The sequence below is a fragment of the Orcinus orca genome, chromosome 13, assembly GCF_937001465.1.
Source record: "Orcinus orca chromosome 13, mOrcOrc1.1, whole genome shotgun sequence".
Lineage (NCBI taxonomy): Eukaryota > Metazoa > Chordata > Mammalia > Artiodactyla > Delphinidae > Orcinus > Orcinus orca.
The window spans coordinates 73269725-73282590 of NC_064571.1; the positions used below are offsets into that span (position 1 = coordinate 73269725).

Sequence of the window (12866 nt, forward strand, 5' to 3'; positions counted from 1 at the left end):
CACACATTTATTTTCAAAAGTAACTTCCTAATGTGAGTTAGTGTGTGGCTCTGAGGCCTAACACACCCTCATTTCTTTAGGTGCACAAAATGCACTTTTCCAAGAAGGGAGCTCATCCTTCTTATTCTAAGTCCGAATGTAGATTTCATGATTGATCACCTAAAGTTTCAAATCCCACATTTGATTGCTAAACTGTGGGTTTTGAGCACAATGTATTCCTTTAGTTACTCAGAGGGGAATTCTGAGCCTGTGAGGTGAGTGGCAAGTGATAACCTACCTTGTGGGGCTGCTTAGAGGATTGGTGGTAATTTTATTTTAAAATTAGAAAAAATTAAAAATAGAACAAGGCCCAGCAAGTACAATAGGTACGTCGGAGCTACAAGTATCCGCTGCTTTTCGAAAGTTTGCTTCACGCTAATTCACTTTTAGGAAAGACCTACAGGAGTACCTGTTTTTGCTGCACGAAAGAAATCCAGAAAGGATTTTTGCTTTTATGAAAAAAGGAGAAAAGCAAAAATAGCATTCAGAGCCATTATAGAGGCAGTATGAACCCTGAGCAGTGAAAGTGACACCACCAAGCTCCTTCCCCAAGAACTATACTCAGCATCTCGGCATCAAGCTGTCATAGCTTTGAACTGTGTCTGTGAGTATCTGTGCTTTTATCTCGATTTATTTCATGCATCAGTAAGCAAGATGTGCCCTCAGGTAATTGCTTCTTCGCTTTATACCATTTCAGCTTACAAAAGGCTTCATAGGAATGCTCTATTTTCTACTTTCAGATAGTGGGGGAAACCTGTACTGTATTTATTATCACTCTCCTGGCTACTTCTCCTTTCCACTCTTTTCCCAAGGGCAACTGACTTACGTGGTCCTTAAAGCACTTTCTACCTTCAATAAGGATGGACAGGAATTTGTCAAGCACAGAGCCTTTATTTTTCATATCATTTCCAAAAAGGACATCGTTTAAGTCAGCAGAATTTCTGAGAGAGAAAGTGACAGCAAAGGCAACTGGCTCAAGTCCCTCTGTGTACACCATGTACATTTCATGTCTGAGCACCTTGTGTGTCTGGCTTAAGTAAAGGTAAGGCAGTGTAGATTGTGCGAACAAGAAATCTGTTCTGTGATCAGGAATGGCTACTACATGCATCACGCAAAATGCACAACCTGAAACATTTCAATCTGCAACTGAAGTTTCCTCAAGCAAAGATGCGCGTGAACAATGACGGAACACATACAGAGCAACTTGGGCAGAGAGAATGGATAATGCCTTGGGGCAGTGAGGTTAGCGCACTGATCAAGAGCCCCAAGCAGGAGGAGCCGTCCCAGTGGCAGAGCAGGCTAGGAGGGTGAGCAGCAGCCATCTCCAGCCACCTTCAGTTCCTTCCTGCCTTCACTCTAAGTTGAGCAGCTCCACGTCAAAGATGAGGGTGGCATTGGGAGGGATGACACCGGGGTGGCCCGTGGCTCCATACGCCACATCAGGGGTGCAGGTCAGCTTCGCCCTCTGCCCCAAGCTCATCTAGCAGGGATGGGGGCAGATGGGGAGAGGAGAAAGAGGACCCAGCTTGATTTAAAAGAAAAAGGTAAGATAACTATGGCATTTTCCCAAACCATCCTCATGGTAACTCTGAAGATCTGAGATGAGTTTTATACGTGGCACATTGAAGTGATGCTAAGAGTTGTAACAAATGCAGATTGTGCCTCAGACTAACAGAGACTTGACTGCGGGAAAATAACTTCTACAAAGTAGTCTCAAATTCATTCATCCAACAAACACTGCTGGTTATTCAATTAGTGTATGGCCCAACACTTCTATTTGTTCATAATTTTTCCTTCTTCCAGAGAAGCCTAAAGAGGTGTATAAAGAGCACATGTACATGTACATGCTCAAGTAGGTGATAGAAGCAGTTCATTAGAGAGATTTAGAGATTAGAGGCCACAGCAAGGAGCATCACATGACTTCACAGAGCAAAGAAGAAGAGTTTGAACCAGGGCTCATCACAGCAGTCCTCAAGAACTTGTCTGGCATTAGTGGGATAACTGGTGAAATTTGAATAATCGATTTTTAAATTTTGAATAACCAACTCAAAAATTTGAATAGATTGGTTAATAGTATTGTATCAATGTTAATGTCCTGGTTTTCATCACTGTACTATGGTTATGTAAAACATTAACATTTGGGGAAGCTGGGTAAAGAGTATATGGGAACTCTACCTGCAATGTTTTTGCAAGTCTGAAATTGGGTTTTTTTTTTTAAGTTTAAAAAAAAAATCACCTTGGCCTCCCCCACCCCAACTCTTCTGCTGCCTCAGTCCCAAACAGCTGGTAGCTCACAGGCTTGCTCAGAACTAGCTGGGGAGATGTGCTTGGGATGAGAGCCCCCAGTGACAGAAAGGAGTCATGCTGGCAACTAAAAGGGTGGGGACACAAAGCCACGACTGAAACTAGGTGGCATCACCATGCCTGACAGTGGAGTCAAAGCAGTAGTGGTCTGTGATAGGGTGAGGGTGGAGGGCAGAGTGCTGAGCCCAGAACCCCAGCTCCTCAAATCCCCCTTAACAAGGATCCTCATCCTACCTGGGCTGCGCCCTCTTCAAAACCCTTGATGACTTCCTGTTTGCCAATTCTGAACTTGAAAGGTTTGTTTCTGTCTCTGGATGAATCGAATTTCTTCCCATTTTGGAGCATTCCTGTGAAAGCAAGGATAGGGTGGAAAATAATTGTGGTCATGAGCTAACTTCCAGTTCAGGTTCAACATGTCTAAAATGGAATTCCTATTCTGTACAAACCTTCTGTCTTTCAGTCCTCCCCATCCGTCCTGTTGGCCAAGCAAGAAACCTGGATACTTCCACATACAGCCTATCACCAAGTCCTACATATCTTTGGAGTCCAGCTATTTTCTCCATTTCTATTACCACCACCCTGTGTCCTCATCAAGCCACCATCATATCTCACCTGTGTACAGGAACCAACTCTAACTGGCCTTTTTGCTCTGTTCTTACTCCTCCATTCCATTCTCCATACTGTACCCAGAATGATTTTTTTTTTTTAAACACATACCTGATCCTATTACTCCCTTGCTTAAAATACTTCAGTAACTCCCCAGAGGCAGAATCCAAATGCCTACATTGTATCCAGGCACTTTAAGATCTAGCTACTGTTTGCCTGATAACCTTCTCTCTGCCCTCCCTTCCTTCCCTTCCCTGCCCTATTCAGGTTATACCTTTCTCAAGTACTTCTGCACATTGCAACTTTTATCATGGAGCTGCCTCAACCTGAAGGTCTGTTTTCCCAGGCATTTCATCCTCAGGTTGAGTCCGCACCTGGTCTGCCCAAGTTTCCCCCAACATGCAAAACCCAAAGGTCATATCATCCTTTACTACAGTGAACTGTAACTGTAAAGTGACCCAGACAGGGACCTCCCTGGTGGTCCAATGGTCAAGAATCTACCTTCCAATGCAGGGGACACAGGTTCGATCCCTGGCTGGGGAACTAAGATCCCACATGCCGCGGGGCAACTAAGCCCATGCACCACAACAAGAGAGCCCGCGTGCCGCAACTACAGAGCCCGTGTGCTCTGGAGCCTGCGCGCCACAACTAGAGAGCCCATGAGCTGCAACTACTGAGCCTGTGCGCTCTAGAGCCTGTGCGCACCACAACTAGAGAGAAGCCTGTGCGCCGCAATGAAAGATCCCGCATGCCGCAACTAAGACCCGACACAACCAAAAATAAATAAGTAAATAAATTTTTTTTTAAAAAAGTGACCCAGCCAGTCAGTGGTGGCCTCCAGACCTCATACAAAAGAGATATGTGAACCCAGAACACCCCGAGTGTTGTCTTAGCAGTTTGGAGCACCCCTCAGCCTCCAGCTGCAAATACCTTGTCATCCCTGATGTACATGTGTTGTCTCAGTCCAGCTGCCTAAGACCCAAGAGCTGCTTTTTTATTTTCTGTTCTTACTGGTGTCTCTAGTTCAAAGATCAGACATTCTGTAAATGATGCTATTCCATGACTTCTTGTGGCCCCTGGACCACAACAGAAGGCAGTTTGGGACCAGAGAAAGGCCTAGCCTGTAAGTTCAGAGACTGGATTCTGACTTCACCCGGACACTAACTCATTGTGTGAAGTGAGGCAAATTACTTCCTCTCTCTTGGCCTCAGATTTGCCATGTTTAACATGAAAGGTCTGGGCCTGCTCAGTATCTGAGCATCTGTGATTCCACTTCCTAATTTCTACAACATAAATGTATACAAGAGACATTCTTATTTACCTATTTTCTGGGCAGAATAAATTGTGCTCTTGCCCTGGGTACTAAATCAGGCAAAGAAGAAAACCCTATCGCTACACAGAGATGCAAACAGATGGATCCTTCTGTATCAAATATAGGAGATCAAATACAAACTCATGCATACACACAGGCTGCTAAGATATTCAGAGATGCGCATGCATGCTCACATGCATATATGCATAGACCCTCAGAAGAAAACCCCGATGGCCAGATGCTAGGAAAATATTTAGATACACAGATATAATACATTCACACAGACACATACTTGTACAATACATATATGGATAGGTGCACACACACATTCACACACTCCATTTAAAGACTGATTTGCTCACTCCCCAATTTCTTCAGGTTTCATATGACTTAATCCACTTCAGACCATATACTGTTATCTACTGCTGCAGGTTCATCCAAAACCATGCAGTCCAGAAACAGACCCACAGATACATGGTGACCTGATTTGACAAAGGTGCCACTGAATGCAATGGATAAAGGATGATTTTTTTTTAATTAATGTTGCGTGATTGACTGTATATGCATATGGGGGAAAATGAAACATCAAAGTGAACCCCTATTTCACCCACACATAAAAATCAATTCCAGGGGCTTCCCTGGTGGCGCAGTGGTTGGGAGTCTGCCTGCTGATGCAGGGGACACGGGATCGTGCCCCGGTCCGGGAGGATCCCGCATGTCACGGAGCGGCTGGGTCCGTGGGCCATGGCCGCTGGGCCTGTGTGTCCAGAGCCTGTGCTCCGCAATGGGAGAGGCCGCAGCGGTGAGAGGCCCGCGTACCGCAAAAAAAAAAAAAAAAAAAATCAATTCCAGATGAGTCACAGACCTAAATATGAAAGATAAAATAATAAAGCTTCTATAAAATAATAAATAGAAGAACATCTTCATGACCTAGGGATAGACAAAGATTTCTGAACTGTACTAACTATAAAGGAAAGACTGATGATATGTAGGACTTCATTAAAATTAAGAATTCTGTTCAACAGTATGGAGGTTCCTTAAAAAGCTACAAATAGAACTACCATATGACCCAGCAATCCCACTACTGGGCATATACCCTGAGAAAACCATAATTCAAAAAGAGTCATGTACCAAAATGTTCATTGCAGCTCTATTTACAATAGCCCAGAGATGGAAACAACCTAAGTGTCCATCATCGGATGAATGGATAAAGAAGATGTGGCACATATATACAATGGAATATTACTCAGCCATAAAAAGAGACGAAATTGAGCTATTTGTAATGAGGTGGATAGACCTAGAGTCTGTCATACAGAGTGAAGTAAGTCAGAAAGAGAGAGACAAATACCGTATGCTAACACATATATATGGAATTAAAAAAAAAATGTCATGAAAAATCTAGGGGTGAAACAGGAATAAAGACACAGACTTACTAGAGAATGGACTCGAGGCTATGGGGAGGGGGAAGGGTAAACGGTGACAAAGCGATAAAGAGGCATGGACATATATACACTACCAAACGTAAGGTAGATAGCCAGTGGGAAGCAGCCGCATAGCACAGGGAGATCAGCTCGGTGCTTTGTGACCGCCTGGAGGGGTGGGATAGGGAGGGTGGGAGGGAGGGAGATGCAAGCGGGAAGAGATATGGGAATATATGTATATATATAACTGATTCATTTTGTTGTGAAGCTGAAACTAACATACTATTGTAAAGCAATTATACTCCAATAAAGATGTTAAAAAAAAAAAAAAGAAGAATTCTGTTCAAAAGATGCCAATAAAGGAGTAAAAAGGCAAGCCATAGCATGGGAGATGTCTGGAATAGGTGTAACCAACAAAGGACTCATATCCAGGATACAGATGGACTCCTACAAATCAATAAGAAAAAGAGAGACCACCAAATTTTTTTTTTAAGTGGACAAAATTTGGGCAAACTAAGAAGGATATCCAAATGGTCAGGAAGCACGTGAAAAGGTACTCAGCTTCATTAATCATCAGGGCTGTGCAAGTCAAAACCACCAGGACAGGCCAAAAACAAAACAAAAGCCTGACAACACCAAGTGTTGATGAGGATGTAGAACTGGAATGCTCAGACATTGCTCGTATCAGTGGAAACTGGCACAACTACTTTGGAAAGCTGTTCAGCAGGATCTGCTACATCTGAGCATAGGTATAACCCTGTGCCCCGGCAATTCCGCTTCTGCATATATATAGCCAAACAGAATGTCGACACGTGCACCAAAAAACATCACAATTCATAATAGCTAAAAACGAACAACAATCTAAATGTTCATCTACTGTAGAAACGATAAATTGCAATATATTCATACAATGACCTGTACAGGAATAAAAAAGAGCAAACTACTCTGGATAAATCTCACAGACATAAAAAGTGAAAAAAGTGACATAATGAATGAAATAAGCTAAACACAAAAGAGTACATACTCTACAATTCCATTTATATGAAGTTCAAAAACAGGTGAAATCAATCCACAGGGACAAAAAGTTAGAATGCTGTTTACCTTTAGGGAGGTGTAATGACTGTGAAGAGGCAAGAGGGAGAGTCCTGGGGGTGCTGGAAATGTCTGTTGATCTGGGGGGTGGTTACATAAGTGTGATCACTTTAGAAAAATTTCATCGAGCTGTTCATCTTAGAGTTATATTCTCTACTGTATTTATATATAATAAAAAAGTTTACCAAAAAGTCCCATACAGTCTCCTGCTGGGTTTGATGAGACAATCCCTCCCCAGACCAGAGCCACTCATGGCTGATGTTAGTATTTAATGCACATTGCCTCCTGTCTGTATGTATTGTGAAAAGTCTTTGCAAAAGGATGTTGTGGTTTGAGTAACTTGACAAGGACTGGTCTGTCTGCAACATGTCGAACAGATAAATCAATTACACAGGTCAGAGGCCCCAGAAGACTCATGGTAATTAGGCCACATCACCAGGAGATAAAACACAGCTCCAGCCCACTGACGTCAGCGACCGGCAACACAGCTGTTGAGAAATACCCACACTGTCTGCCTAGAATCAACCTGGCACTTCACACTGGCCCAGAGAACTGCTAAAAATGGCCCCATCTGACTATGTCCTAGGAATTAAACTGGCCTTGCTGTCTGCTAAGTGGCTGTCACCAAGTTTGCCACGTTGGGAAGCAGGTCACAAGGCAGAGCACTCAACCCCCAGAACAAACATCTGCTTGTAACCTTCCCGCCAGTGGTCCTCAGGATCTCAGCCCACCTGGCCTTCCAGTGCAGATCATCCAAGAGGGCTCAGCAGAGGTGGGGCCTGCTCTGGCCGCACAGCACCCTGACACAGCCACTGCCACCCGTGCCTCACACTGCGTCAGAGCCTCCAGTTGACTTCCTGCCCTCCCCCACCCCCACCCCCCAGCCCAATGAAGGTAGGGATCCTCTTGTTTCATTTTTGTGCCCCTACTGCTCAGCACAGCATCTCACACACAGTAGGTGATCAATAACAGTAGGCTGAATTGAATAGTCTGTTTCTGAAAAAAGAAAGGGAATTCTCAGGAAGCTGACCTCCTCTGCTCTAATAACACTGTAGGATGAAAAGGGAGTCTGCAGGGAGGGTCAGGGCTCTCAGAGCTGTAAGAGGAATTTCCAAGTATCGGACAGCACCAGGAGGGCCAGGGCTCCACCATGCCTGCAACAGACAGAAGGGGAATGGAGGTGGTATAAGAGGGCAGGGGTGGGCTTCCCTGGTGGTGCAGTGGTTGAGAGTCTGCCTGCCGATGCAGGGGACACGGGTTCGTGACCCGGTCCGGGAAGATCCCACATGCTGCGGAGCGGCTGGGCCCATGAGCCATGGCCGCTGAGCCTGCGCGTCCGGAGCCTGTGCTCCGCAACGGGAGAGGCCACAACAGTGAGAGGCCCGCGTACCGCGCAAAAAAAAAGAGGGCAGGGGTTAACCTTGCAAGCCCCCTTTCTCATTCCCTCAAGCCTGGCTGGGAGGAGTTGGGGATAGCTGGTCAGAGGGAGACTTGGCTGCCTTGGGCTCTGGGCCTGGTCTGGGGGAGCTGATACCTCTGGAGAGGAATATCAGAGGAGAGACCTGCCTGGGGAGGGGCAGGTCTGGATGAGGGCTCAGGGAGTGAAGCCTACCTGTGTAGTGCACCACACACGTCTGGCCCTTCTTGGGGAATGTCCTTCCTGCAAGGAGACATGAGAATAGATGAATGAACAGCACATTGGAGAAAGCCGCCTGGGACATTTCAGGTGTGATTGTGACCAAGAGCTCTGGCCCACATTCCCCTCCATACCATGGAGATGCCCATGGTTCCAGTTCTGGCTCTGTGCTTTGTACGAGCCAGATTAGTCACTTTACTTCTCTGGCCTTGATTTGACCTTTATTTCCTTGGGTTCCACAACTCCACTCTCTCCTGGTCCTTTTCCTTTCTTTGATTGCTCTTTTTACTTTCCTTTGTCCATTCCACGAACCTTTCTGACAGCCTGCTCTCTGCCAGGCCTGGACTAGATTCCAGAGACACAGAGCAATCTATGAACTCACAATGAGGTTAGGGAAACAGACACATAAATAATAGATTATAATGCAGGGTGATGACTGTGCACAAGGATGAATAAACACAATCATTCACAAATATTTACTGAATACCTGCTGTGTGCAAGGCCTGGGCCTGATCTCGGGATACACCAGTGAATTATACAGACAAGATCCCTACTCTTTTGGAGTTTACATTCTAATGGAGGGAGACAAACAATACTCAGATAAACAAGACAATATAGATTGTCATAAGTTCTCTAAATAAACACAATGATAAATTACAGAGAGATACAGTGGGACAGGCCATTTTAGAATGGGTGGTCCAGGACAGCCTTTCAGAGAAGATGACATTTCAGCTGAGACTTGAAGGATGAGCAATACGCTGGGAAAAGCACTGCAGGGAGAGGGAGCAGCAAGTACACAAACTGTGAGGCAGAAAAGGATCAGTGCATTTACAAAACAGTAAGGAGCCTAGATGACTGGAAAGAAGGGAAGGAGGTGGAGACAAGTGGGAAAGAGCCAGATCACACAGGGCCTTGCAGAGCCGGATTTAATTCTAAGTGCAGCAGGAAGGCACTGGAGGTTTTAAGCAAGAGAATGACATAATCTGAATTAAGATTTTATAAGATCATTCTGGCTGCTGTGTGTAGGATGGACAGTTAGGCGCCTGTTGCAATAATCCAGACAGAAAATCAATGATGGCTTGAATTAAAGTGGTTGGCAGCAGAGAAGAGAGTAAAATAGATTGGAAATATACTTTGGAATTGGAGATGACAGGGCATGCTAATGGCATGGAGATGGGGTCCAGGATGAGAGAGAAGGAGAAAACAACCACGATGCTTGGGTTTTAGGTTTGGAGGAGCTGATTTAGGATGGAGGAGCTGATTCCTGAGACGGGGAAGGCTGATGAGGAACAGATTTGTGCAGGTGGCAATCTTAAGATTCCTCTTAGACATGTGAATTTGTACTACAAGTAGACAGATGGAGAGTCTGCACTGGAGGTATAAATTTGAGTGGGATTTAAAGCCTTGTGAGGGCTAACAGCTGAGCCAACATTTAGATGGGGGCCCTTGGGAGGGAGCACCTGACTGACTGAGCAGCAGGGAAAGTATCAGAGAGGAGATAATGGTTAAACTGGGTCTTAAAAGATGAGTAGTTTACCAAGGAAGTAAGGGAGATAATTTGGGAAGAGTGAACCACATGTTCAAAGGCTTCAAATTGAGCAGTAGTGGGAGCCCGTCTGGTTCCCTGCTGTGTAATCCTAGGGTCTAGCACACAGTATATGCTCAATAAATATTTGCAGAATGACTGGTATATTTAACAACTGGCAGGCAGCTCGATAAAGCCGGAGGAAAAGTTGGTGGTGGGGGTAGGTACTGGTAGTAAGAGATGAGGCTCTAGCATGGAAGGTAACAGGAGGCTGTATCACTGTCTGCCTGGAGAAAAAGTAAGATTAATTAAAACGTTTTATGCCCAGGGAGGGGCATGGTCAAATATGCATTTTAAAGAGTGCTCAGGCTGTGGTGGGGAAAATGGTGGGGGTGGGGTGGGAGGCCAGATGGAAGGCCAGGAGGTGAGAATGGAGGTGGGGAGACCAGTTTAGAGACTGTGCAGAAATCCAGGTGAGAGAGGATGTTGGCCTGAACTAGGGCAGGGGCTGAGGAGATGGAGCCTTAGAGATATTCAGCAGAAGAACTTGGCAGGATGTGGTGTGGGCTCCACCAAGGCAGGCATCCCCAGCACTGCAGCGTAGTCATTGAAATATTAATTGGTACATTGCCCCCTCTGGGTTATAGCATGGTAGCTGGCCCTTTTGTGCTTTCTTGACTCAGGGGTTTAGATTGAGCTTAAAGCAGAAGGCCAAAGTTCCTCCAGGCTTTCCCTAAAAATCTGATCCCCCTTCAGGAGAAAATGCCCCTTGTCTAGCCAGGGAGGGAGGATAAGGAGAGAAAACTCTAAAGGCTTCTTTGAACCAGGGAAAGGAGAAGAGGCCTGGAGGCCACTGGCAGAACTCTATGGCAGTGCCCCGGGGGGTAAAAAGGCCTCAGGGAGATGCTTCCTGGGGCACAGCACCATGGTTCCCAGCATGGAAAAAGAAGCCTGCAGCCCATGGGTGATCCAAGGTTGTGGCTGGGACTTCTAGGGACCACTGCTTTTCAATAAGGAGGGTGGCCAAGAACCAAGAGTCCCTCCAATTTCCCGGGGGTGGGGGAGTGTCAATAATGTCTGACATGCAGTTTGCCTGTCAAATCCTGCAGAAATGAGGACTCCAGTCTGAATTAAGGTTGGTTTAAGAAATAAAGAAATAGCTACTCCTGGCACATCCAAACTCAATTACAGAAGGGTGATGCCTGTAATGTCTGGCTTGGGAAAGTGACTGGTGCCAATCCTGAGGCAGGAAACAAGGGAACACAGAGGAGTGCTAGGGAGTGGGGGAGACCAGGAGCATGAGTCCTGTTTTGTACTTGCTGACTTTGAGGGATCCGTGGGATGTGCAGATAGAGGCTGAGCAGCAGCTGGATAAATGGACCACCCGGAACTCAGATTGGAGGCCTGGGCTGGAGGCTTAAGTTTGGAGACCATCGGTTTGCAGCCCATAATGAAAGCCATGGGAGTGGACAGGATGGCCGGAGAGGCTGAGTGGGACAGGGAGGATAAAGCAAGATGCAGAAGCAGTGGAAGAAGCGCTCCATCATTCCCAGACTGGGTCGGTCCCTACAGCGTCTCAACGCCCAGATCGCAGGGGGCCGCCCAACCAGAGGCCGGGAGGCGGGCGCGTTAGAAGGGGGCTGCCCCGAGCAGAAGATACCCCAAAGCAGGTCCTTTCCCCTGTTTCCAGAGCTCAACCAGCAGGGCAGGGAAAGCGGAGCTAAAAAACGGCCCTAGGAAATCAGGAGTAGCGGATAATCGAGCGGTTCCAGTCGCGGGCAGCGGCAGCCCGAGGCCCCCGGGGCGGTGGCGGGCCGCAGACCCCAGCCTCCTAGCCGCCGCCTTCGTTCCTCTAGGTGAGCAGGCGCGTAAGGGGATGGCGAAGGATGTGTGCTAGACATCCAACAGTTCCATCTAGGGTCTTCTCCCGCCTCCCCCATCCTAGGCCAGCTCTCCCTGTTCAGCACCCTCCGCGCCACCTCGGAATCGGACCCCCGCCCGCCGGGCTCCGCCCCGAGACCCCTCCTCCTCCCCCGGCTCCGCCACCCGGTACCGTCTCCCGGGGAGATGGTCTCGATCTCCACGCCCATCGCGGTCCCACTGGCCCCGCCTCCGAGGGTCCCCGCTGTTTCCCCGACCCCGGCTCGGCTCCGGCCCTGGCCCGCTGGCGCTCCGGCTCGCCACCCCGCCGCCACTGCAGAGTCGGAGGAGGTGCGGCTGGAGTCGGGACCTGCGCGGGGAGGGGCCACCGGGAAGGGGGCGGCGGGGCGGAGCGGCGCGGAAAGGTGGGGTCGACCGGGGCGGGGCTCGGGGGAAGGGACCCTGACGCGGCTGCTCGGGAGCTTGACCAGGCTATTGCGGGAGGCATGCAGACACTCGTGCGCATCCACCCACCCATCTATCCATCCATTCATCCATCCATCCGTTCAACACATATTTATCTTGCACCTACTCTGTGTTAAGCTGGGGTGAGGGGGGCCGGTCAACTCGGTCTCACAGACTTGGGGGAGAAGACCGGCAACTAAACCAACACTTTCATTAACTGCGTTCACTGCCATAGCGTTCAGAGCGTCATGGAAGCACCAGAGAGGTACCCACCCCAGCTAGGCTGTCCGAATCTGCAGGGGCAAGCTGAGGGGTGGGGGCGGGGGGTGGAGGAGAAGTCAGTAATTACTGACTCTACCCCACCCCCCCTAAACCACTGTTCTCCATCCTGCGTAGTTCTGACGTACGCACAGGTGGACTCCCACCTTTCAAGGCAGAGAACTGTGCCCTGGGGATACCGGCTGAATTAAGACAGAATTGCTGTCCTAGAGGAACTGAATCTGTGATGGGCAGGGACACAAACAGTTACGGCGTGCAGTGATTTAAGTTGTGGGATAAATGAATGAATGAATGAGTTCTACCAGACCCTTCACCTCCACCCAAAGG

The 12866-nt window shown here is 47.6% G+C and overlaps 1 protein-coding gene across 2 annotated transcripts; it reads right to left on the reverse strand.

The window, feature by feature from the left end:
* Positions 1-910: 910 nt before the first annotated feature.
* Positions 911-12163, reverse strand: FKBP1B (FKBP prolyl isomerase 1B). Of its 2 annotated transcripts, none has more exons than XM_004268083.3 (4): positions 11989-12163; positions 8387-8434; positions 2578-2690; positions 911-1564 (listed from the first exon to the last, which is right to left on the reverse strand). In XM_004268083.3, exons 1-4 carry the CDS (start codon positions 12023-12025, stop codon positions 1520-1522), a joined length of 243 nt encoding a protein of 80 aa, XP_004268131.1. In that variant the 5' UTR covers positions 12026-12163; the 3' UTR covers positions 911-1519. The 2 variants fall into 2 exon arrangements, with proteins under 2 accessions (XP_004268131.1, XP_004268130.1); XM_004268082.3 differs by having other exon boundaries at positions 911-1519; positions 11989-12157.
* Positions 12164-12866: the final 703 nt, after the last annotated feature.

Bases quoted from the DNA above. Each gene is read 5' to 3' on its own strand.
- FKBP1B (XM_004268082.3), bottom strand. From the start codon at position 12,025: ATGGGCGTGGAGATCGAGACCATCTCCCCGGGAGACG. The intron at 8,435-11,988 runs GTACCGGGTGGC...GTCTCCTTGCAG, and splicing joins GACCATCTCCCCGGGAGACG to GAAGGACATTCCCCAAGAAG. The intron at 2,691-8,386 runs GTAGGCTTCACT...TTGCTTTCACAG, and splicing joins GTGTGTGGTGCACTACACAG to GAATGCTCCAAAATGGGAAG.